The sequence below is a fragment of the Onthophagus taurus genome, chromosome 11 (assembly GCF_036711975.1).
Source record: "Onthophagus taurus isolate NC chromosome 11, IU_Otau_3.0, whole genome shotgun sequence".
Lineage (NCBI taxonomy): Eukaryota > Metazoa > Arthropoda > Insecta > Coleoptera > Scarabaeidae > Onthophagus > Onthophagus taurus.
Genome location: NC_091976.1, coordinates 28,124,593 through 28,150,341, shown reverse-complemented (window position 1 = coordinate 28,150,341; position 25,749 = coordinate 28,124,593). Strand labels below are relative to the sequence as shown.

At 30.2% G+C, this 25,749-nt stretch overlaps 2 protein-coding genes across 4 annotated transcripts; both read right to left on the bottom strand.

Moving 5' to 3' along the window:
- Positions 1-7: 7 nt before the first annotated feature.
- On the bottom strand, positions 8-6,873 carry LOC111423736 (NPC intracellular cholesterol transporter 2-like). Its single transcript, XM_023057048.2, has 3 exons — positions 6,741-6,873; positions 6,255-6,377; positions 8-358 (listed from the first exon to the last, which is right to left on the bottom strand). Exons 1-3 carry the CDS (start codon positions 6,823-6,825, stop codon positions 105-107), a joined length of 462 nt encoding a protein of 153 aa, XP_022912816.1. The 5' UTR covers positions 6,826-6,873; the 3' UTR covers positions 8-104.
- Positions 6,874-11,114: 4,241 nt separating this feature from the next.
- On the bottom strand, positions 11,115-25,729 carry LOC111423688 (tripartite motif-containing protein bonus). Of its 3 annotated transcripts, none has more exons than XM_023056965.2 (12): positions 25,114-25,729; positions 22,819-23,023; positions 22,496-22,759; positions 22,324-22,434; positions 18,844-19,151; positions 18,768-18,779; positions 18,337-18,699; positions 18,130-18,284; positions 17,212-18,032; positions 16,964-17,147; positions 12,004-12,159; positions 11,115-11,944 (listed from the first exon to the last, which is right to left on the bottom strand). In XM_023056965.2, the coding sequence occupies exons 1-12, from the start codon at positions 25,484-25,486 to the stop codon at positions 11,792-11,794; spliced, it is 3,105 nt and encodes a 1,034-aa protein (XP_022912733.2). In that variant the 5' UTR covers positions 25,487-25,729; the 3' UTR covers positions 11,115-11,791. The 3 variants fall into 3 exon arrangements, with proteins under 3 accessions (XP_022912733.2, XP_022912734.2, XP_022912736.2); XM_023056966.2 differs by having other exon boundaries at positions 17,212-18,029; XM_023056968.2 differs by lacking the exon at positions 18,768-18,779.
- Between the last annotated feature and the right edge of the window lie 20 nt (positions 25,730-25,749).

The following is a 25,749-nucleotide window of genomic DNA, read 5'->3' as shown; positions in this document are numbered from 1 at the left end:
CAAAAAGTAAGCACAAAAATATGTATTGAAATTCATTATATAATCACAATTTGTTTTAAATCATCATCAATTCTTTATCCATCCTATTTATTTTTTATTCCTTTTCATCTAACGATTCTTATTTTCAGACCGAAACAACACCCTTTTTCATTATCACCGTTTAACTTCCACTTAACATTGTACGTGGCTGGTGGGTAACTGTCCAAAATGCTCAACTCGTACTTGTACGTTTGTTTAGTACCTTGCTTCAGAGGGCACGTGGTGTATTTACATCCATCAGTTTCCATGCTCAACATCGGTATATCTTTTATTCCATTATCCCAATAAGGTTGGGATAATAAACTATTCGAATCAAAATCTAAAAATTACAAAAAAAATAATATATTTAAGTTTTCATAAAAATTCAAGTTTTAAATTTTAAGGTAATATTATCTTTATTAGTGTTGCACCTATTTAATAACAAAAAAATGGAAGAGAATAGTGATTATAATTTCTCTATATTGCCATTTAACTTTAAATGATTAAATTTTATCAAAACTTCAAATATTGTTTTCTCAAAAACTAAAAGTTATTTTTCAAAACGGGTTGGTTCATTGGAAAGAGGACACTTTTATTAACACTTTGGAACATTTTCATACTCATATTCCAAGAACTGGATTTTATACGAATTTTTAAAACTTAATTGGCGAAAATTGAAAAATTCGAAAAAATTGTCGATCATTTCAAAAATTTATTTCTCAAGAACTGAAAGTGATTTTTCAAAACGGCTTTTTGCATTAAAAAGAGGATATTTTAATTAATAATTGGTGATATTTCCACAAGGATGCTTCAAGAAATTAATTTTATAGCGAATTTTGAAAATTATCGATGAAAATTGCAACATCAAAAAGTTTATCAATACTTCAAATATTGTTTTCTCAAAAACTAAAAGTTATTTTTCAAAACGGGTTGGTTCATTGGAAAGAGGACAGTTTTATTAACACTTTGGGAAATTTTCATACTCCTATTCCAAGAGCTGGATTTTATACGAATTTTTAAAACTTAATCGGCGAAAATTGAAAAATTCGAAAAAATTTTCGATCATTTCAAAAATTTATTTCTCAAGAACTAAAAGTGATTTTTCAAAACGGCTATTTGCATTAAAAAGAGGATACTTTAATTAATAATTGGTGATATTTCCACAAGCATCCTTCAAGAAATTAATTTTATAGCGAATTTTGAAAATTATCGATGAAAATTGCAGCATCGAAAATTTTATCAAAACTTTAAATATTGTTTTCTCAAAAACTAAAAGTTATTTTTCAAAACGGGTTGGTTCATTGGAAAGAGGACACTTTTATTAACACTTTGGGAAATTTTCATACTCATATTCCAAGAAATGGATTTTATACGAATTTTTAAAACTTAATCGGCGAAAATTGAAAAATTCTAAAAAATTGTCGATCATTTCAAAAATTTATTTCTCAAAAACTAAAAGTGATTTTTCAAAACGACTTGTTGTATTAAAAAGAGGATACTTTAATTAATAATTGGTGATATTTCCACAAGCATCCTTCAAGAAATTAATTTTATAGCGAATTTTGAAAATTATCCATAAAAATTGCAAAATCGAAAATTTTATCAAAACTTCAAATATTGTTTTCTCAAAAACTAAAAGTTATTTTTCAAAACGGGTTGGTTCATTGGAAAGAGGACACTTTTATTAACACTTTGGGAAATTTTCATATTCATATTCCAAGAACTGGATTTTATACGAATTTTTAAAACTTAATCGGCGAAAATTGCAAAATTCGAAAAAATTTTCGATTATTTCAAAAATTTATTTCTCAAAAACTAAAAGTGATTTTTCAAAACGGCTTATTGCATTAAAAAGAGGATACTTTAATTAATAATTGGTGATATTTCCACAAGGATCCTTCAAGAAATTAATTTTATAGCGAATTTTGAAACTTATCGATTTAAATTGCGAAATCGAAAATTTTATCAAAACTTCAAATATTGTTTTCTCAAAAACTAAAAGTTATTTTTTAAAACGGGTTGGTTTATTGGAAAGAGGACACTTTTATTAACACTTTGGGAAATTTTCATACTCCTATTCCAAGAACTGGATTTTATACGAATTTTTTAAAACTTAATCGGCGAAAATTGCAAAATTCGAAAAAATTGTCGATTATTTCAAAAATTTATTTCTTAAAAACTAAAAGTGATTTTTCAAAACGGCTTATTGCATTAAAAAGAGGATACTTTAATTAATAATTGGTGATATTTCCACAAGGATCCTTCAAGAAATTAATTTTATAGCGAATTTTGAAAATTATCGATGAAAATTGCAGCATCGAACATTTTATCAAAACTTCAAATATTGTTTTCTCAAAAACTAAAAGTTATTTTTCAAAACGCGTTAGTTCATTGGAAAGAGGACACTTTTATTAACACTTTGGGAAATTTTCATACTCCTATTCCAAGAACTGGATTTTATACGAATTTTTAAAACTTAATCGGCGAAAATTGCAAAATTCGATCATTTCAAAAATTTATTTCTCAAGAACTAAAAGTGATTTTTCAAAACGGCTTGTTGCATTAAAAAGAAGATACTTTAATTAATAATTGGTGATATTTCCACAAGGATGCTTCAAGAAATTAATTTTATAGCGAATTTTGCAAGTTATCGATGAAAATTGCAGCATCGAACATTTTATCAAAACTTCAAATATTGTTTTCTCAAAAACTAAAAGTTATTTTTCAAAACGCGTTAGTTCATTGGAAAGAGGACACTTTTATTAACACTTTGGGAAATTTTCATACTCATATTCCAAGAAATGGATTTTATACGAATTTTTAAATCTTAATCGGCGAAAATTGAAAAATTCTAAAAAATTGTCGATCATTTCAAAAATTTATTTCTCAAAAACTAAAAGTGATTTTTCAAAACGACTTGTTGTATTAAAAAGAGGATACTTTAATTAATAATTGGTGATATTTCCACAAGGATCCTTCAAGAAATTAATTTTATAGCGAATTTTGAAAATTATCGATAAAAATTGCAACATCGAAAATTTTATCAAAACTTCAAATATTCTTTTCTCAACAACTAAAAGTTATTTTTCAAAACGGGTTGGTACATTGGAAAGAGGACACTTTTATTAACACTTTGGGAATTTTTCATACTTATATTCCAAGATCTGGATTTTATACGAATTTTTAAAACTTAATCGGCGAAAATTGCAAAATTCGAAAAAATTGTCGATCATTTCAAAAATTTATATCTCAAGAACTGAAAGTGATTTTTCAAAACGGCTTTTTGCATTAAAAAGAGGATACTTTAATTAATAATTGGTGATATTTCCACAAGGATGCTTCAAGAAATTAATTTTATAGCGAATTTTGCAAGTTATCGATGAAAATTGCAGCATCGAACATTTTATCAAAACTTCAAATATTGTTTTCTCAAAAACTAAAAGTTATTTTCAAAATGGGTTGGTTCATTGAAAAGAGGACACTTTTATTAACACTTTGGGAAATGTTCATACCCATATTCCAAGAAATGGATTTTATACGAATTTTTAAAACTTAATCGGCGAAAATCGCAAAATTCGAAAAAATTGTTGATCATTTCAAAAATTTATTTCTCAAGAACTAAAAGTGATTTTTCAAAACGGCTTTTTGCATTAAAAAGAGGATACTTTAATTAATAATTGGTGATATTTCCCCTTCAAGAAATTAATTTTATAGCGAATTTTGAAAATTATCGATTTAAATTGCGAAATCGAAAATTTTATCAAAACTTCAAATATTGTTTTCTCAAAAACTAAAAGTTATTTTTCAAAACGGGTTGGTTCATTGGAAAGAGGACACTTTTATTAACACTTTGGGAAATTTTCATACTCATATTCCAAGAACTGGATTTTATACGAATTTTTAAAACTTAATCGGCGAAAATTGAAAGATTCGAAAAAATTGTCGATCATTTCAAAAATTTATATCTCAAGAACTGAAAGTGATTTTTCAAAACGGCTTTTTGCATTAAAAAGAGGATACTTTAATTAATAATTGGTGATATTTCCACAAGGATGCTTCAAGAAATTAATTTTATAGCGAATTTTGCAAGTTATCGATGAAAATTGCAGCATCGAACATTTTATCAAAACTTCAAATATTGTTTTCTCAAAAACTAAAAGTTATTTTCAAAATGGGTTGGTTCATTGAAAAGAGGACACTTTTATTAACACTTTGGGAAATGTTCATACCCATATTCCAAGAAATGGATTTTATACGAATTTTTAAAACTTAATCGGCGAAAATCGCAAAATTCGAAAAAATTGTTGATCATTTCAAAAATTTATTTCTCAAGAACTAAAAGTGATTTTTCAAAACGGCTTTTTGCATTAAAAAGAGGATACTTTAATTAATAATTGGTGATATTTCCCCTTCAAGAAATTAATTTTATAGCGAATTTTGAAAATTATCGATTTAAATTGCGAAATCGAAAATTTTATCAAAACTTCAAATATGGTTTTCTCAAAAACTAAAAGTTATTTTTCAAAACGGGTTGGTTCATTGGAAAGAGGACACTTTTATTAACACTTTGGGAAATTTTCATATTCATATTCCAAGAACTGGATTTTATACGAATTTTTAAAACTTAATCGGCGAAAATTGCAAAATTCGAAAAAATTGTCGATCATTTTAAAAATTTATATCTCAAGAACTGAAAGTGATTTTTCAAAACGGCTTTTTGCATTAAAAAGAGGATACTTTAATTAATAATTGGTGATATTTCCACAAGGATCCTTCAAGAAATTAATTTTATAGCGAATTTTGAAAATTATCGATAAAAATTGCAACATCGAAAATTTTATCAAAACTTCAAATATTGTTTTCTCAAAAACTAAAAGTTATTTTTCAAAACGGGTTGGTTCATTGGAAAGAGGACACTTTTATTAACACTTTGGGAAATTTTCATACTCATATTCCAAGAACTGGATTTTATACGAATTTTTAAAACTTAATCGGCGAAAATTGAAAAATTCTAAACAATTGTCTCCGGCAGGATACCGGATAGTTGCCGGATATCCGTTCCACCACTAGAAGAAATGAATCTAATGTAAATTGTTAAAGGCCAAGAATGAATTATGCTGAATTGGTCATCGATTGTCTTTGTCAAGATTGTAATAAGAATAGCATAGTGATACTGACTTTATCTATTATATTAACGAAACCCATCAAATAGCTTGAATGTGATCAATTTGGCCCTTGAATTGCCAGAAATTAACGAAGAGTCTGAAATCTTTTCCATAGACGAGTAAATAATACCTGTTTGATAAGACATCATTGTATTACTCTGCTTTCACCCATATTGTATCCGAATAACTTGGAAAAATTATGGAAACTTGCCATAATTTTGAGTTGGTACTCAAAGAAGAGCCCAAATTCGACAAAATATTGGAACGCTACATTCTATGTTATGGAAATGTCGAAATTTACCAAAATGGAAGTGCAGGAATCAAATTCTTTCACTACATGTATGCAACTCCACTCCAATTAATCACTGATTATAATCAATTTATTCAAGTTTTCTTCCAGACAAAAGCAGATAATAGGAAAATTAGTATCTATGAAAGCAGCACTGTTATAAAGATATGCATCATTTTTAACAAAATTACAACATGTCTCTTTTTTGCCATACTAAAAGCTGCTTCGAGTTTTTGGGGTATGAAATGATAGCGCACGCACATTGGAAAAACTATAATAACTTATTCCATGTTATATTTATTTGAGAAAGATGCGTGGAGGCCTACAAATTGCTGTTGACCAACAATTGGATGCCTCAAGCTAGTAGTGAAATTGAGGAATATGTTACGATAGCATCTAATCAATTAATCAAATGGCAGAAACCATTCACTAGGGACTCGATACATTTAGGGTCTTAGATGTCTTAATTTGAAGGCTCAAAACAAAATATTCTCATGTTCGATTATTTTATAATCTCGCTATAGTAGTGATAAATGCAAATTTTTTGCGCTGAAGAAGTCATAAAGTAGAAAAATGTTGCTGCTTTCTGATTTTCAAACTGAAGTGACAAAAAGATTATGCCAAACTGAAATCGTATAATTGATTTAATAAATAATAATAAATTTGACTTAAGACACTCAGATTTTTCCCCAACCTTTATCAACATGGTTCCAAGAATCCGTTTTTAAGACAACTTTATGAAAAATGGAACAAAATTTATTATAAAATAATAAAATTATTACCTGGTGTAAAATCTACCTCTACTTCAACTTTCGAACCTTTCTTAGCCTTGCATGGGGCGTTTCTTGCTGCTTCCTTGCAAGGATTTATGCGCACCTCGTCGATGCATTGATTCTCGTAGTCGTCTTGTGAAAAAGAAAAAATACATATATAAATAAAAAATAATAATAATCTTAGTTGATATTGATATTTGTAATATTCCTATGACCTGTGCTGATCAATGACTCGCTAAAAAAAAATTATTTATCAAATTTTAATGCAATGACCCTAAAAGGTCAATAAATAAGTTATTGATAACAATAAAAAAGGCAACAAACTTAATTTTATTTAACTAAAATGTAAATTGACCTACATAATATGAGGATTAAAACAAATCTAATTCAAAGATGATTTAAATTAAGACAAATAAATCATGCTATTAATAAATGCAAGTTATGAGGATATAGAAAAAAGTGAGAAATAAATAATGGTTGTGATTATTTACCTACCACATGGAGAAACGTTGACAACAGCAGAAAGAACGCTGCAAAACAATGTCGCCAAACAGAAACATAAGACTATGAATTTCAACATCTTTGAGTCGACTGCAAGACCAGACGTTACAATGGCGAAAACATAATAAGCCGAGCGGGTAACAAGACTCCAATTTATATATCGTCGGATGGGTAACGTTCGTGTGCAAAGTCCGAGCAAATGAGATTTTGTTTAAAGTGTTTTTATTTAAACTAATGATCATGTTTACATTACGAAAAAAAAAACAGTTTGAAGATTTTTTTATAATACCTTTCATAATTACATAAAATAACTTGGATGTTTCAAACCTCTAAAACATTAACAATTTGATTTAAAACATTTAGTTTGAATATTTAGTTTGAATTGTAAATTAATTAAAAACTAATTAAAGAAAAAAGCTTTTTTTAAAATAATCTAAGTTTAAGTAAATTTTCTTTTAATCTCTTACAAGAATGATTACTACGTTATTATCGAGTGCATTTGTACTCGTTGAGTGCTGATGTACTTAAAGTTCATTCGAGTCGATACCCTTTGAACTAACAGTAATAATATACACAAATCACACATAATTAATGTTTATCGTTATGATATGTTCGATTAAAAATTCTGTTGAACTCGATTTTTTTGCAATGAATAATTTCTCCTCTAGCGATAAAATTTTCCATTTTCTCCCGATTGATTTTTTTTTGTCAAAGATAAAAAAATTAATAAAATAATGTAAAAAGTATTCGTTATAATACACTCCACGTCAGAACCGAAATGATATATGATTCACTAATATGGACAAAGCCATTTATCATGTTGTGTACTGAAAACGCGAGTTCACTACGAAAGCATAACGATTCGCGTGTAGTTTTGTGTTTCCTTAAAAGAATAGGGAACAAACTCGAATTTGAGAAGGTTGAATGCAGTATACTGATAACTGATACTGTATTCATGACGACGATAGAAATATATATATATTTTCCTGTTACGCACGGAATCAGAATATCCACTATAGTGAAATATGGTTTTATCCTTTCGGATTTTCTTACGTATCCGCACTTTACATTTTATACAGCATCCAAATCCTTATTCTCGTTATGTAAAATAAACTTATGTAAATAGAAGATGTAGATATTTGTTTTTAGGGGAGTTTATTCTGTTAGGATATTTTAGATTTTCTACAATAAGTTTACATCATTCAAATTTTTTTTAGATCTTTAGGATTTTATCTAACCATCAAATTTTATAAAACCTAACATATATTCAATAATAGCTTATTATATGCTAATATCAGATTTTTCATAATTAAGACTCGATGAACTTTAAGTAAACCATTAACACTTCAACAACACATTAAGATAACACTTCCCTCAAAATTGTTTATCTTATCATCAAAGAGACCATATTTGACCGAAACTCCATCACAACATCTTAAATTACCATCAGAAAATCCGAAGTGTTAATAAAAGTGTCCTCTTTCCAATGAACGAACGAATTTCAATGTTGCAATTTTTATCGATAATTTTCAAAATTCGCTATAAAATTAATTTCTTGAGGAATCCTTGTGGAAATATCACAAATTATTAATTAAAGTATCTTCTTTTTAATGCAAAAAGCCGTTTTGAAAAATCACTTTTAGTTCTTGAGAAATAAATTTTTGAAATGATCGGCAACTTTTTCGAATTTTGCAATTTTCTCCGATTAAGTTTTAAAAATTCGTATAAAATCCACTTCTTGGAATATGAGTATGAAAATTTCCCAAAGTGTTAATAAAAGTGTCCTCTTTCCAATGAACCAACCCGTTTTGAAAAATAACTTTTAGTTTTTGAGAAAACAATATTTGAAGTTTTGATAAAATTTTCGATGTTGCAATTTTAATCGATTATTTTCAAAATTCGCTATAAAATTAATTTTTTGAAGGATCCTTGTGGAAACATCACCAATTATTAATTAAACTATCCTCTTTTTAATGCAAAAAGCCGTTTTGAAAAATCGCTTTTCGTTCTTGAGAAATAAATTTTTGAAATGATCGACAATTGTTTCGAATTTTGCAATTTTCTCCGATTAAGTTTTAAAAATTCGTATAAAATCCACTTCTTGGAATATGAGTATGAAAATTTCCCAAAGTGTTAATAAAAGTGTCCTCTTTCCAATGAAGCAACCCGTTTTGAAAAATAACTTTTAGTTTTTGAGAAAGCAATATTTAAAGTTTTGATAAAATTTTCGATGTTGCAATTTTCATCGATAATGTTCAAAATTCGCTATAAAATTAATTTCTTGAAGGATCCTTGTGGAAATATCACCAATTATTAATTAAAGAATCCTCTTTTTAATGCAAAAAGCCGTTTTAAAAAATCACTTTTAGTTCTTGAGAAATAAATTTTTGAAATGATCGGCAACTTTTTCGAATTTTACAATTTTCGCCGATTAAGTTTTAAAAATTCGTATAAAATCCATTTCTTGTAATATGAGTATGAAAATTATCCAAAGTATTAATAAAAGTGTCCTCTTTCCAATGAAGCAACCCGTTTTGAAAAATAACTTTTAGTTTTTGAGAAAACAATATTTCAAGTTTTGATAAAATTTTCGATTTTGCAATTTTTATCGATAATTTTCAAAATTCGCTATAAAATTAATTTCTTGAAGGATTCTTCTGGAAATATCACCAATTATTAATTAAAGTATCCTCTTTTTAATGCAAAAAGCCGTTTTGAAAAATCACTTTTAGTTCTTGAGAAATAAATTTTTGAAATGATCGACAATTTTTTCGAATTTTGCAATTTACGCCGATTAAGTTTTAAAAATTCGTATAAAATCCATTTCTTGTAATATGAGTATGAAAATTTTCCAAAGTATTAATAAAAGTGTCCTCTTTCCAATGAAGCAACCCGTTTTGAAAAATAACTTTTAGTTTTTGAGAAAACAATATTTCAAGTTTTGATAAAACTTTCGATGTTGCAATTTTCATCGATAATTTTCAAAATTCGCTATAAAATTAATTTCTTGAACGATCCTTGTGGAAATATCACCAATTATTAATTAAAATATCCTCTTTTTAACGCAACAAGCGGTTTTGAAAAATCACTTTTAGTTTTTCAGGAATAAATTTTTGAAATGATCGACAATTTTTTCGAATTTTGCAATTTTCGCAGATTAAGTTACAAAAATTCGTATAAAATCCATTTCTTGGAATATGAATATAAAAATTTCCAAAAGTGTTAATAAAAGTGTCCTCTTTCCAATGAACCAACCTGTTTTGAAAAATAACTTTTAGTTTTTGAGAAAACAATATTTGAAGTTTTGATAAAATTTTCGATGTTGCAATTTTCATCGATAATTTTCAAAATTCGCTATAAAATTAATTTCTTGAAGGATCCTTGCGGAAATATCACCAATTATTAATTAAAGTATCCTCTTTTTAATGCAAAAAGCCGTTTTGAAAAATCGCTTTTAGTTCTCGAGAAATAAATTTTTGAAATGATCGACAATTTTTTCGAATTTTGCAATTTTCGCCGATTAAGTTTTAAAAATTCATATAAAATCCAGTTCTTGGAATATGGGTATGAAAATTTCCCAAAGTGTTAATAAAAGTGTCCTCTTTCCAATGAACCAACCCGTTTTGAAAAATAACTTTTAGTTTTTGAGAAAAAAATATTTGAAGTTTTGATAAAATTTTCGATGTTGCAATTTTAATCGATAATTTTCAAAATTCGCTATAAAATTAATTTCTTGAAGGATTCTTGTGGAAATATCACCAATTATTAATTAAAGTATCCTCTTTTTAATGCAAAAAGCCGTTTTGAAAAATCGCTTTTAGTTCTTGAGAAATAAATTTTTGAAATGATCGACAATTTTTTCGATTTTGCAATTTTCTCCGATTAAGTTTTAAAAATTCGCATAAAATCCATTTCTTGGAATATGAGTATGAAAATTTCCCAAAGTATTAATAAAAGTGTCCTCTTTCCAATGAACCAACTCGTTTTAAAGTTAATTTCTCTCTTCTTCAGAGAGAATTTTTTTGTTAAATTGTACCTGAGCCAAGCAAGTATATAAGCAGACCAAAAAAGAAATATCAAGATCGAAAATTAAAATCAAAATACTCATTCAACGATCACGAAAAGTAAAATTACACGACAAATTGATTGTTACAAATGAACTGAAATGAAAATAATTTCTGAGTGATTAGTTTATGACAGCTCCAATCCCATTTTGTATATTACATGGTATAATTATGTTTATTACTGAAAGCCCAAACTATTAATTAATTATAATACATTAGGATTATAAAATAATGCAAATGAGAGATACTTCATATATCATAATTTAATTAAAAAGGATAAGGTAATAATATATATAAGCACCAATTTCTTTGTATCTAAATATTTTTTAATGGATATCCTTTTATTTTTTTATCTTTTTGATACATATTTGATATACATCTTAACTTCTACAAGATGAATGACAAAAGAAAACGTATACACGTTTTTTATAGTAATAAAAATTGCAATTAAAAATAATTTTATAAATTTACTCCGCACTACAGTGGTTTGTACATGAAAAAAAATTAACAAAGTGTTTAATCTCAAACCCAAACTTGAAATAAAATATTTAAAAATTAATAATTTTTTGTATTTTTTTATAACAAGCTTGTAAAACGACATGTACGTTTTTCTTGTACATTTTCCTTTAAAAAATAATAGGTTTAACTATCACATAAATTTTTATTCCATAAAATATAAAATAAGTGAACATTTTTCAATATAAATTAACTGACAATAATATTCATTTCCTTTATCTTATACTCTTCCCGCTTATAACTTGAACAATAGGACTAAAATATATTATATTTTGTCTTTCATAATTTGTAATCAAACATTTTCTATTTTTTTTTTTTTAATGTATAATAATCAATATAAAAACAAAACTAATAGCAAACATTATAAAATTAACATCTACTATAATAAGTCGAGACATCCCAAATATTGAGACACAAAATTAATTCCCATACTTTCATATTATTAAAAAAAATGGTATAAACAAATTAATCTGTTATGATTCGTTTAAACTTTTTATTCGGCCTGTGTAAATCCTCATCTTCAAACGTTTCATACGCATATTCTGGAAGCCATTTCTCCAATTGCTCATCAAAAAACTTTTCTAATGTCTTTGCATCATTATAAATATCACTGTCGACCTACAAATAATATTTTTTTATCGAAATTAATCAAATTTATAAAAATCTTTTTATATTACCGCATTGTACTTGTAGGCATTTTGAAACATCAGCCTTGCATCTCTCACTAATTGTTCTAAATGACTGTAACAACCATTTAAATTATTCCAATCCAATTTTTGTCTTATTGTATCCAAAGCGATTGGTCTTTTTATTATTGAATAATATTCAGTGTTCTAAAAAAAAGGAGATTATGAAAAATTTATCTCAATTTTTTATTAACATAAGGTCGCGTTAAACTATACGAAAATACAGGTCATAAGAAACAGGTTCAGCAGTTCCAAGATTTAGGGCGCATGAAAGCAATTGAAGTAAAACTTTTAGTATTAGGTGAAAGTAGACATAGAGGGCTTTCGACTAAAAATTACCAATCACCAAAATTCTTATTATTATTAACAAAAAAAATCGCAAAGGTAGGTGTAATTTTTGGCCACTTTGTCTTGTTTGTGTTATTGTTATAAAAAACGAAGTAAGGTACAAATCATTCGGGAAATACCTTTACTCGAAGCAGAACAGTTCACAGAAACCATATCAATACATTTTGTTACGCTAATTAGCAGAAAACTTGGAACTACGAAATTACATGTAAATTATATGGAATAATAAATAAACCGCTGACATAGGCAAACACTCTAACATAAAAATAGTTCCGGGCATACTCTCAAAGATGGCGCCATATTTATAAATAAAATATTTTGTCCACGACTACCTTATAATATATACATATATATATAAACAAAATGGTAGTCATTTTTCACGGAGTGAATAATAATCATTATTCACGGGCATTCACGGGTAGCCAACTTGACAGACTAATAATAATTATTTGAAACGTTAAAAGTTCAAAAAACGTCAATTTAATTCAATGTTTTAGGAGTTTCTAAATGTTTGACATTAAAAAAACCTAAACAAATTCCTTTTTTTGTATGATTTAAGCATAAATTAATTAATTTTCGTAAAGAAAACGACGTTTTATAAAACTGACACTTAATTTTGACAAATTGTTGTGAAGTTGGTTACAGTTAGTAACATTGAATTTGTGTCACATTGACGTTTAACCTTTATTTAAAAATTTATTTAAAAAATAAATTTATGGAATCAATTTGAATAGTCGTGGACAATGTATAGTATTCTACTCGCATATAATGAGCTATTATTCGCTCGTGACATAAACTTAACCTTCGTGAATAATAGCCCTCATTATATGCTCATATAATAATATACTACAATTTATTAAAATAAAATTTTAAGTGTATTAAGCCCCCTAGTTACTAACGTTGCAATAATAATTTTTTTCTTCAAACGTCATTAAATGACAACTTTGTTGTCGTGTTTACTCGCGGTAGAAGTAAGTCATTGTTGCATAACGACGGTTGGTAAGATCAACATAGCAAAAAAGTACTTCAGCGTTATGGCGCTAAAGTAAATTTCACTTTAGCGCCATAGCGCTGAAGCACATGTCACTTTAGCGCCGTATTGGAAAAGATATTTTTTTGCTTCACGGACGCTAAGTAAAGATTTTAAAAATTAATAAAAAATGAAACTAACCTTTTAATTGTTTGCTTTCTTATTTTCATCTCAAATTAATATCACATAAAAAAACTAAATAAATTAAAGAACAAAACAAATAATTATCTCTTATATTTTAAATTTTAATAAACACAAAAGAATTGACACATTTTAAACTTTTTATGAAGAAATAAACCATTAAGTGACAATTGATTTTTTGAATAATTCTTTAAACATATAGTGTCATGATAGTGCAAAAAAGTTAATTTAATATTTTTTTATAACTAACAGTTAAAAGTTAAAATTCGCGCAAAACTGTTTACTTTTTTTTATTGGTTGTCAAATTTAAGTCGTCGTTGCTAACGTTATTTTGTCATGACGTCCTTCGATTTCTCATTAATACATAATAAGTTAATTGTCATTTTATTAAATTTATTAAAATTTATATTGCAATTATTTGCAACGTTTGAAGAAAAAATACTATGTTTTATTCGGAAGAGAAGCAGATTCGTTTGTGGCTGGTCCGTCATTGCCGGACTCACTTCGTTCGTCCGGCAAACTGTCGAACACGCCACAATTTTAACGGCTCATCTGTCATTAGCGACTCACTGCGTTCGTCGCTAAGCGACAGACCACGCCATAAAAAGCACTGCTTCTCTTCCATATAAAACAATATACTATTTATTACAAATAAAAGTAATAAAAGAAATTAGTGGAACGAAAAATATAATATGACGAAACATTTCGCCGAAATCCAAACCGTTAGCTACGCGGATTGGTGAAGTGGTTTGGCCAATAAACTTCCAAACGTAGCGGGTTCAAGCCGGATGAGGTTGAAGGATGAAGGTTTACGGAAAAGTGAGAGTACTCCGATGAAACGCCAGTAAGGCGAATTCCAGAGAATCGAGGCATATTATTTATTTATTAAAATTATACAAGGTGTGTCAAATGTCTGGAATATAGCCAATAACTTCGCCATTTGTAGTTTTAAAGAAAAATGTTTCAAATACAAGTTTCTTTATTAATCATGGCGCATTTTTTGGCGATATTAGCTTGTTTATACTGTTTTTTGTTTCGTTGTTTGTTTCGTATAAGAAAAAAATCGAGAAAAAATGCGTTTTTTGAAAGTCTTAAATCAGGTAATTACAATCAAAGTAGGCGCCGAAATAACGCCATTGACAGCTTTAAATGTCAAAAAAATTACAGTTTCAACAATTATGAGTAATTAATAATGTATGGTTAACGGTAGCGTCTTCGGCCATCAAATTTTTGGAAGGTTTTTAACATTTCCGGTGTTAAAATTTTTGTTTAATATTTTGTATACTGTGGATTGTGTAATTTGTGTATCCGGGTAAATATGTATTATTGAACAGTGTACAAACTTCACTTTAAGTGCGTTTTCTATCACCTGCACCGTACCCATACATTATTAACATTTGGATTCTTTGTCGTTCGCTTAATTGCGCCATATTTGTTTAAACTGTCAATTTTTTTACATTTAAAGCTGTCAACGGCGTTATTTCGGCACCTACTTTGATTGTAATTTGCAGATTTTTCGATTTTTTTCTAATACAACCATATGATTTGATATGTTCATCGCGTAGAGGGATGTATCCTCTATTCAAATGTGCAAAAAAACATATGCATCCCATTTAAAATAACAATGTTGGTTGCCATAGCAACGAAACAAAGAACAATGTAAACAAGCAAGTATTGCCAAAAAATGCGCCACAACTAATAAAGAATTTTTTATTTGAAACATTTTTCTTTAAAACCACAAATGACGACGTTATTGGCTATATTCCAGACATTTGACACACCCTGTATAAAGTGATATATGTTTAACCAGCGAGCCATTGTAACACTAATTTTAGAACGGTTATTACCCTACATTTAGTAATAATTAAGTTTTTTACGTACGTACGTATACTGCGACGTACGATTACTGGTAGCATGCTATTTTTATAGAATGATACCAATTTTGGCAACATAACATCTCGACACAATTTCTCATCGCGTTCGATGACTTCAACAAATAGAGGTTCTTTAACGTTGATGTACACGATGAAATAACAGCGATCCTTTTTGCAAACATTTAATTGACCCTGTATCTAAAGTAGAGTGCGGAAAATCGCGGTTTAGTAGGATGCGGTTATTTCGAAAACGACATGGCGAATTTCAACGCGGTTGAAACAGAAATAAGCTATGCGGGGAGAGGAGGGTTCCGTCCAATCGGAACAGACGGTGCATCCCAGACAGTACGTCGCGCCTTTATCTTACCTACATAAAGAAATAAGGCGCGACGTCCTGTCTAGGACGCATCATCACGCCACATATAGTATACCACGCCACTGGTTGAGTTTTATTCCGACAATCGGCCAAACACGTATTGAACGCTGCACCACAGAGAACCCCCCAAATTTTACATAGGCCAGCATTCAACCAGTATCGTTACGTTGCGGCACATCGATGTGCTCGATAGAAGCACGTTACTACTACGCTATAACCCGTTCGCTTCTCTATGCAGATGGTGACATCAACAGCCCGAAACATAGCGGCTCTGGTTATTACCCTACATTTAGTAATAATTAAGTTTTTACAGTGTCTTATTTGCGTATACTGCGACGTACGAATTTCAACGCGGTTGAAACAGAAATGAGCTATGCGGGGAGAGGAGGGTTCCGACCAATTGGAACAGACGGTGCGTCCCAGACAGTACGTCGCGCCTTTATCTTACCTACATAAAGAAATAAGTCGCGACGTCCTGTCTGGGACGCATCATCTGTTCCGATTGGACGGAACCCCCGTCATCCCGCAGAGCTTATTTCTGTTACTCTTTAATTTGTAATTCCATTAAATCGCTCTTAAAAAATTAGGGAGCTTTAATTTTGAAAAACTGATAACGGAATCCAACAACCAACATTATTTGATATATTTTGGTCAAATCCGCGGGGAAATCCACCCAGCCCTTTTCGACGTAATGACGTTTTACTAAACCGCGATTTTCCGCGAAACTGTACGAAATATCGAAAAAATAAAATATGCTACTTATTAAGTACACATCAGGCTACCACCAGTTCAAAATTCAAATTTTTTCGTACGATAGTTTTCGAGAAAAAAAAATCGAAAAGCTGTACCGTAAAAAATTGGGTACTTTTTTCATTCAACTCGCGATAAAAAGAAAACCGTGGATCCGAAAATTTTTAAATTAACATATTTACGTAGAAATGTTCTGTTCACTTTGTCACAATTTTTTTTTATCTCTCAAAGTGAGGGGCCTTGACTTTTTGCACGGAATTAGTAGTGGGAAGAATCGCTTCCAAATGTGAATTTTGTTTATTTCCTCAAATCTGGCTTGGCGCGACATCTGTGAACGACAAGATCCCGAGTCAAACCGATCACGAATTTTAGATATCATCTCACGAATGTTCAACGTTTCACGCGGCCTTAAAAGAATTTTTATTAACTTACTTCGCTTGGTGGTAATTCCCTAAATGGTATACTAGGTTCAAATTGACAATAGAGTTCCAAAACTAGTCTTTCAGCAATTTTCTTTTCTTTCACACTAAGCTGACCTTCCTTCTTTTCATTTAAGGCCGATTCGGGAATATCTGCGAAATTCATACAAAGTAAACATTGCCAAGTATCGTTTTCCCTTAAAAAGAAAATTAAAACAAAAATTAATATGATTTAACTGATTTGATGAGTGATGAACTTACTCTATACTCAAATTAGGTATATGGCACGATTGGTGAAACACTTTTGGGCATTTATCACAACAAACCAACTCCCCACCATCCATACAAACCGCGCACCAATCTTCATTGGGATCATCTTTTCCAATAATATCCATTGCTTCACTTTTAACCTTTCCTGCTGGGGGAGCGGTTAAATCACCTGTTGAACTATCAACGTGTGGTGATCCCCCGGTTTTTGGTCTATTTTCTGCTAAAACTTGAACCCCATTCGAATCTAATTTAGCAATGGTAGCCATTAAGTCATTCACGGATTCCGCACAAAGTTTATCCATGCTACTTTCGACATTGCCTTGGACATTATTCGGACTTGGGGTCTTTGGAATTGTTGAAGACACGGATTGAAGGCATCGCCCATCGGAAGAGTTTTGCGGTTTTAAAGTTATTTTAAAATTATCGTTAACGAACGGCTGATTTTGATTAGGATTATTACTATTTCTATTTGCTCCGAGTAAATTTGGGTCTTGTTGAGGAATGTGCCATTTTAATGGTCCCTGTTGTTGCTGGTGAGTTTGCTGTTGCATTCCATATGGTTGCAACGCACGTGGTGTCATACGCACACCACCTTGATTACCATGCTGTTGCAGCATCCTAACGTTTTGTTGATATTGGGGGGGCGGACTTTGAAAACGATTTTGAAACTGTTGCGCGTATTGCGGTTGGACTGCTTGATATTGGGTTGGTCCGGTTCGCACATAAACCGCATTTCCGTTTGGTTGAAGTAAACCACGAAGATTACTTCTATCTTGCATTAATGCTTGAGGATGAGTTGAGGAGGTAACCTGCTACAAACACTTTTTTAATCATAAAAAACGTTCAATTGGGGATAAACATAAAAAATTCCACACTGCTAAAAAATTGCTTTTTTATTGATTTCGTTACCTGCTGTTGATTATTTAATCCAGGTCGAGCAGGTAAAATAGGTCTAACTTGTCTTTGCATAGCCATTCTTTGCTGCATATGATTAGGTTGTTGGTGAAGATGTTGTGCTAAAATATTGTTTTGCATCATTTGTCCTTGTGGTGATATTTTTTGACCTAAATTAACCCAAAATTATCTCAAAAAGTCACAAACAATTTTTTTTCTTACCCAACTGATGATTTTGTTGCATATTTTGGTGATTTTGTTGCATACCTTGATGATTTTGTTGCATATTTTGATTATATTGTTGTCCATAAGGCGGTAACATTCTGGGTTGTTGCGGATATTGAAGATGCATATTTGGAGGCATTTGGTTTTGTTGACTTGTTTGTTGTTGTTGCATTTGATGCATTCCTTGTTGAGAAACTCCGTGTTGTTGTTGTTGGGGTAATAAATTTAGTTGTTGATGAAGAACTGGTGTTTGATGACTTGGACTTGGAGAATTTTGTGGTGGTAAGGATCCGCATGGTGAATTGGATTGAGCTGGATAAACTCGGCCGTCCACAACAATTTGACCAATTGTTGATATGACTATTTTAGTTTAAAACGAAAACGCATAAAAATATTGAAGATTTTATGGAGGTATTAAATTACTTTACCTGAAGATAATCCTTTTTGAATTAAAATAAATCAAAATTGATTACTATTGGGAACAAGAAAAGATATGTATATTACCTTTTATTAAATCTGGAACTTTATCTAGCGCCAAATGAATTCGAACAGGCACTTCGGGGTTTGGAATATCTGCTCGTTTTGATTTAATCCTTTGCAAATGATTTGTAACTTGCTTTTTGCTATACAACAAAGCCATATCACTTCCATTATCCAAAGCGTGTTTTGTAAAATCTATACAATGATCCGTCATCTTTGATAATTGATCCAAAGCCGTTTTTTTTTCTTGTAAAGTTTTTTGTTTACTTTCACATACTTCCGTTAATTTTGAAACCAATTCTTTTCCTCTTACATTTATTGTATTTGTCAATCTTTAAATTTAAAAAATATATAAACAAATCATAAGTAATGTAAAACTTCGATATTAACGAACTTCGGATATAACGAACAAAATATTTTTAAGTCATACTAGAAAGTCATCTATATAGCTCATAGATAGAATCCAACTCGAGTTATTTTCCAAGTTGCTCTATTCCATGTTGATAGATAATCTCAGTTTGAGAAAATTATAGCGCCTCGCCCGCAAGTGACCTTGGCGAAGTTAGAGTAAACGTCTTCTTATAGGAGAGTTTATATCTTTACCAAGATATACAGGGTGTTTCAGGTTTTTGTAGCAGGACTTTAACAGTCGATAAATCTTTTAAAATTAGCACAAAAACTTCATATAAACATAGGTCGACAAACGCTTTGTTTTGAAGATACAGGGTGTTTAAGTTAAATTTTTTAATTGATTTTTATTTAATATTACACGGAGGTAATATTATTACACGGTATACGGAGGTTTTTTGGCATGAGGAAGATGATTCTGGAGTCCGTTTTACTATAGCCGCTAGAGGGCGCTCTGTAAAGTATTCTTTACCGATTAAAATAACAATAACTTTTCTGACAGTATGAGTCGGTATAAGCTCCGCCCATCTCTGTGACGTCAAACTTAGGCAGTCTATTATTCCAACGCCGATATTTGAAATTTATTTTGTATTGATGGCGAATGTAATAAAATTTTGAATAGGACGTGTCAAATACTTAATGAAAAATACCTAACAAATCTAACGCCCATCTCAAAAAAAAAAGTCCGAAAAAATCATAGATTTTCTTAGTTGTGGACATATCAAGATCGACCCTAAAAGAAAACGTATATATGGGTATATTTGTTGTCCACAATATAAATAAATAAATATATTTGAATAAATTAATAATATTTTAATAAATAATAAAACGAACCGTACACATTTATGTATAATAATTTGAAGGACTTGAAGTGGACTTGAATATAATAATAATTGATTTTGTTTATCTTGATTTTTTACATGTCGTGTGCACAGCATGCTACAACCACTGGAATTATTAACAAACAAATTATATTATTATTATTATGTATATTGTGGATTTCATACCCACAGTATATTTCCGGTCACCAGTGATTATTTTATTGCATTTCCAAATAAAATGTAATAAAAAAATTATATTGCAAAGTTATATTTTTTATCCAAATCTAATTCATCATCTTTTCATTAAATTCTTGTTTTCATTGTTTCATTAATTTGTTCTTCTGTTTGTTATTTTTAGGAAATAAAAGATAGTAACCTAACAGGTATTACTCGTAGTTAATTGTAAAAGTAATAACGAAAAATTGTCAAAATATCATGGCCTTCTAATAAAAAAATAACCGGTTTCCGGCATTTCCTGCATGTTTTGATTATATTTCCACTATGAGAAAAACTACAACAAATAGATATAGAAATGTTTACAGATAATTTGTAGAGAATTAAATTCCCTTTCTGGTTAACTAATAAAATATGGGGCATACCGTTTAAAATTTTCGACTTTCTTGCCATTGAATGAGGAAAAACGGAAATTAAATTTTTGGCCACCCTGTATAAGATACTCTAATACAGCAAATGACAATCTATTTGGCAGCATTTGAAGAGTAATCGCGCCAATTTAGACCTTTCTTGAATTTGCCAAAAAAAAAAATAAATAAATAACTCGAAAACGAAAAATGCTAGGTACCAATAACTTTTATCAAAGTCAACATATTTTTTCACAAATAATTAAAAACTATAGCATTCCATTTAAAATTATGAAGTTGTGGTTTACTTCCGGTGGATCGGAAGTGGCCACCATCTTGAAAATACTTTAGATCGAAAGATCGGTATGAATCTCCAATACAGGGGTGGCACGCTAATTAGCACACCGTACTGCATCTAGTTAAAAGTGTATAAAATCGAAGCAATTTCACTGTCTTTGTCGTGTACTTTGGCTCTAACTGTTTATTTGGAGGATGTCGCACGTAACATCTACTATCAGGTCTGTATAGTTGCTGGAATTTAGATTCGTCGCTCCAAATTATGCAATTCCAGAAAAAGGGAAGAGATTCAATATGGCTTTTTACAAATTCCAAGCGTTTTTACGGTTACCAAGCGAAACCTTCGATTTTTTTTAACTTTAGCATCCCCAGAGATTGTTTTCCAAAAGACGTATAACAATTTAAGCAGCGATAAAATGTTACTACAACGAAGTCATTACAAACGATACAGTATAAGTCAATACAAACAAATCAAAAATTATGTTAAAATGCCGTTATAGTTCGATATATGGATAGTATTGTTTGAATTCGCAAGGGTGTGCTAATTAACGTGCCAGCAGTGTATAAACTAAATTTCAGAAACGTAGGTACAATAGAACAAAAAAAAACGGATGTTGCTGATTTTTTGGCGGACACTGTATACGATTCAAATTTTGTGATTTTTTTAAGCCTTAAGTGAAAAGAGTGCCTCGGGTTTTTTGCGGATTCCCATCTTTTAAGGCATGGAGAATAAGGCTGTGAAATAAAATTTTAAGATTTCGATGTTCCATTTTGAAAATTTTGAAAATGTTTTATATACGCCTTAATAAAATTGGCAGGTTGATATAATTAGAAAAAATGTGATTATAAGTTTTGTTATGGAGTTATTAGTACCAAAGGTATTTGTTTACATTATATTTTTACATATTATTATTTTTTTTAATAATTTTTAGGAGAGAAATCTATTGCTAACTTCTCACCAGTGCAAGATTTGATAAATTAATACAAGATCATTAGTTTGGTAAGCTTCTATAGGTTTTTCTTATAGGAATGTTTTTATCTTTACTGAGATATATAAGAAACGAGTTTGTCACAAATCGCCGAGGTCGCTTGCAGGCGAGGCGCTAGATTTGATTTGGAAAAAATCTAGCGCCTCGCCCGCAGGCGACCTCGTCGAAGTAAGAAAAACCAATTTCTCATTCAAATGTTACTCGTTATCTTCCCTTTCTAAAGAATAGATTTCAAGATATGCATTTCATAGATAATCTCGGGGTATTCCCCGAGTTGTGTGGATAGCTGTCGGAATTTGTGTACATAAAATTATTCATTCAAACAGTTTAAAGCACAAATTAAAAATTTTTTTATATTATTAATTCGTTATATCGAGGTTTTACTATACCAAAAAAATTTTTTCTTACTTAACAACCAATTGTGTTATTTCATTAACCAAAGCTTTCTTCTTATCCATTATTAACATTTGTCTATCATCAATTACTTTCATAGCACTGTTTAACAGCACACGTTTGTAACTAAAAAATATTTTGTAAATTTCCTTTTTACTTATTTACTTATTTTCTTAAATCAAATTACCTAATATCACTTAACATTCCGGAAATGAATTTTCTCGCGTCCTGTGCAATTTCGTGTGTAAACTTATATTTATGTTCTCGATGTTGCGTTAATTGACAATCCCTACAAGTTAATTGATCACAATTTTCGCAAAATAACGATAGTTTTTCTTGGGGATGTATCGAACAATACAAAGTGGGCACACTCCCTGAACTTGAAGACGTTTGATTCTCCTGTAGACCATCCTCTTTTGGTTTAATAACGTGATCTTTTGTCACTTTTAACCTAAGTGGATAAAAAAAATGATAATTTAGGAAGTTATTCGGTAATTTTTTGAGACGAACCTTTGATGTGCTTGGACGCAAATATCACAAATAAACTCAGCGCAATCCACACACCAACTAGTCGCGATGTTATCGTCACCGCAACTACTACATTTCAATTCGATTGTCTTTGGAGGTTCTTCAGTGTTTGATGTTTCCAATAAAAATTGGTTATCTATTATCTTATCTGGTTCGCAATTATACTCACACGTTGAACATTGAATCACTAAAAAATTGAATCGATTGAAATGTTTAGTAAATGTTAAAATAATCTTCTTAGTAGATATGTATGTTCGCTTTTGCATCCGAAATTGCTTATTACATATAATGACAAGAGATTTTTAATTAAACAAATAAATTTGGTGATAATTATATTATAGTTAATAATATATCCAAAGAAGGAGGGCTATAATGAACCATAAATTGAGATATAACAAAAATTCTTCAATGCAAACCGATAAAAAACTTGGTGTTGGTGAGATCTTTTGGAGTGCTGATTACAAATCTGGGGTCAGAATTAAAAACTTTTCAAAAATCAATTTGGCGGATACAATATTGAGAACTAAAATTGCAAGAAAAAGGATAATTTACGTAAAGCTTCATATCCAGGGAGTTTTGAGGTCATTGACACTGTAAAAGTAAACAAAGTAATTCAAGGAAGTTAGACGTGGAATGTGTTCCGCCGATTTTTTAAGCATGCAGATGTTGATAAGCGGCTAATATCTAGATTTGGAACTATTCTTCAGGTATTTATAAAACAACTTCCTTAAATTGTTCATTGAGACAATGACAAGAAAAAAACACATTTACCTATGATACTGCCAAACTGTTCTGGTACAGAACCTCCCAGCCTACATAAAATCCTTTTACATGGCTCTTTAGCTATCAAACATGCTCTTGTTCCAATAGAACAGATTTCAGAGGAAGCAGAGAAGGCAAGGAATAAGGACATGAGGCTTTTAATATCATCAGATCCTGTTATTACAGGGCTTAGAACGTTCCAGAAAGTCTCATTGAATGAGCTGAGTCCTGAGGCAAAGGAGATTTGAGTTGATGAACAGCATAGCGATGCAGAGAAGGATTCTCCAAGCGAATCAGAAGATGATTCGGATTTTGAATTTTTATAAAAATAGTTCTTCCTTTTACTAGAAACTAAATTAGCATTTATTTATCTATCAATTTTATTTTATACTAATTTTTCCCTAAAAAATATGTGAAAAACCTCAAAATTCAGTCAAAATTCTGTTCTGAGAACTAAAACACCTACTTTTTCCTTCATATATATTTTTCTTATAATTTTTTTAAACTATTCTAGCCCTTGCTAAGTCCATAAAATAATTTTGTCCTGCTAGAATCAGGATTCAGCCCAGCACCTTGCTTGGACACACTTTAAGAAACCTATGGAATTACCTGAAAACTTAAAGATGAGGAATAAAAATTGAACTTTTATGTTGGTGAAATTGAGACGTCTTATCTGATTCTGAGTATCAAGTAATGCAGAAGCTTTGCTCTGGAATAAGATCGTTTCAGACACTACAGACATTGTTCTGTATATGCAAGAAATGGAAATGGTTACAGTCATAACTTTAACCCAACCCAACCCAAGTTAGATTGTGACACCTAAAACCCATAGTCAGTTTTTTCTGTGTGATTACATTGGCTATTATGCTAATCAATGTAATTGTGGTTCTCATCCTTTGTAACACAGGAAGTGTTTTCAAATTTTATACTTGCTAATCAATATGACTTAAATATGTGATGGCTTCTTATCACCACAACAATTCGCGCGCCATCACTGACTACAGTGATGACAGGTTATCTCCATAGTCTACTAAAATTTTCTCAAGCATTGCTAAATGTAGCACTCAGTTGTACTAATTCAACAGCTGCAGACTAAGAACAGATTTTTGTGTTACACTAAACATCATCTTTTTTGGTTCTTGCACTATTATTTGTCAATATTCTAGTTGTACAAAAGCAGATGGGTTATAAGACTGAGTCAAAGACATCCTAAAGATTCCAAGAGTAAAGAATACAAAGACAAACATGAAGTAATGGCACCATACACATTAATTACATGTTACCACCCTAATAATTAACTCCCCCATCAAAATGGTGTTGTTTGTTGTACAAACCCTTGGAGGCTAGAATACCTTCAATTAATTGCATAAACTTTTTAATAAGGATGTTTAAGGATCTTGTAAGTGGGGTCAACCGTAAATATTAAAGTAGGTCAAGGTAATTCCTAAAAATCTCTGGTTATTATTAGTAATAATATATTGTGGAGTTATATCAATAACAAAATTAAAAAATTACCTTTTCTTTGTCCTTCATTTAGATCTTCCAGTTTTCCATGAACACAACTTCCACAAGAATCATGCAAACACTCTAATAATTTAGGATCATCATTAGCACTTAAAACACGTTCACAAAAAACACATTTATGTAAAAAATTATCGCCAGTAGAAGGACTTTCGACGGTCCTTTCCTGGTTAGAGTTCAAAGTAGATTTTTCGCAAGTGTCCCCATTTTTAATACTTTCACTACCCTCATGTTCCTGTATAAGTTCAGACATGATAATGTCTCCTAAATTATGGGTGTTCATGTCGTCTACACTTTTATTTTCGCTTTCTATGTCAGCAAGCTCGATAAAGGAGGCGTCATTGACGGAGACCTGACCTTCTGCCATAGTTCGTTGCTTAATACAAGGTTTCTCAAGAACAGCACTTGTTGATTAATGAGCTTTTGATGTTAAGAAATTGGATTCGGTTTGAATAAATTCGCCATGGAAAAGTTTTATACTTGCACATACCGTAATTTGTATATTTAAAATAATCTTTTCACTTTTTTTGATAATTTTACAGGGAAAATTATTGTGATAGTATCACAATAATGACGCTTTCTACCATTACTAAAAATATGCCACCATTTTTGCATTGCCAACATTTAAAT

Excerpts from the sequence above, each read along its gene's own strand:
- LOC111423736 (XM_023057048.2), bottom strand. The coding sequence starts at position 6,825 with ATGTTGAAATTCATAGTCTTATGTTTCTGTTTGGCGACATTGTTTTGC. Across the intron at positions 6,378-6,740 it reads TGTCAACGTTTCTCCATGTG|ACGACTACGAGAATCAATGC; the intron begins GTAGGTAAATAA and ends CTTTTTCACAAG. Across the intron at positions 359-6,254 it reads AGAGGTAGATTTTACACCAG|ATTTTGATTCGAATAGTTTA; the intron begins GTAATAATTTTA and ends TGTAATTTTTAG.
- LOC111423688 (XM_023056965.2), bottom strand. The coding sequence starts at position 25,486 with ATGGCAGAAGGTCAGGTCTCCGTCAATGACGCCTCCTTTATCGAGCTT. Across the intron at positions 17,148-17,211 it reads ATACCTAATTTGAGTATAGA|GGAAAACGATACTTGGCAAT; the intron begins GTAAGTTCATCA and ends TTTCTTTTTAAG. Across the intron at positions 12,160-16,963 it reads GGGAATTACCACCAAGCGAA|AACACTGAATATTATTCAAT; the intron begins GTAAGTTAATAA and ends CCTTTTTTTTAG.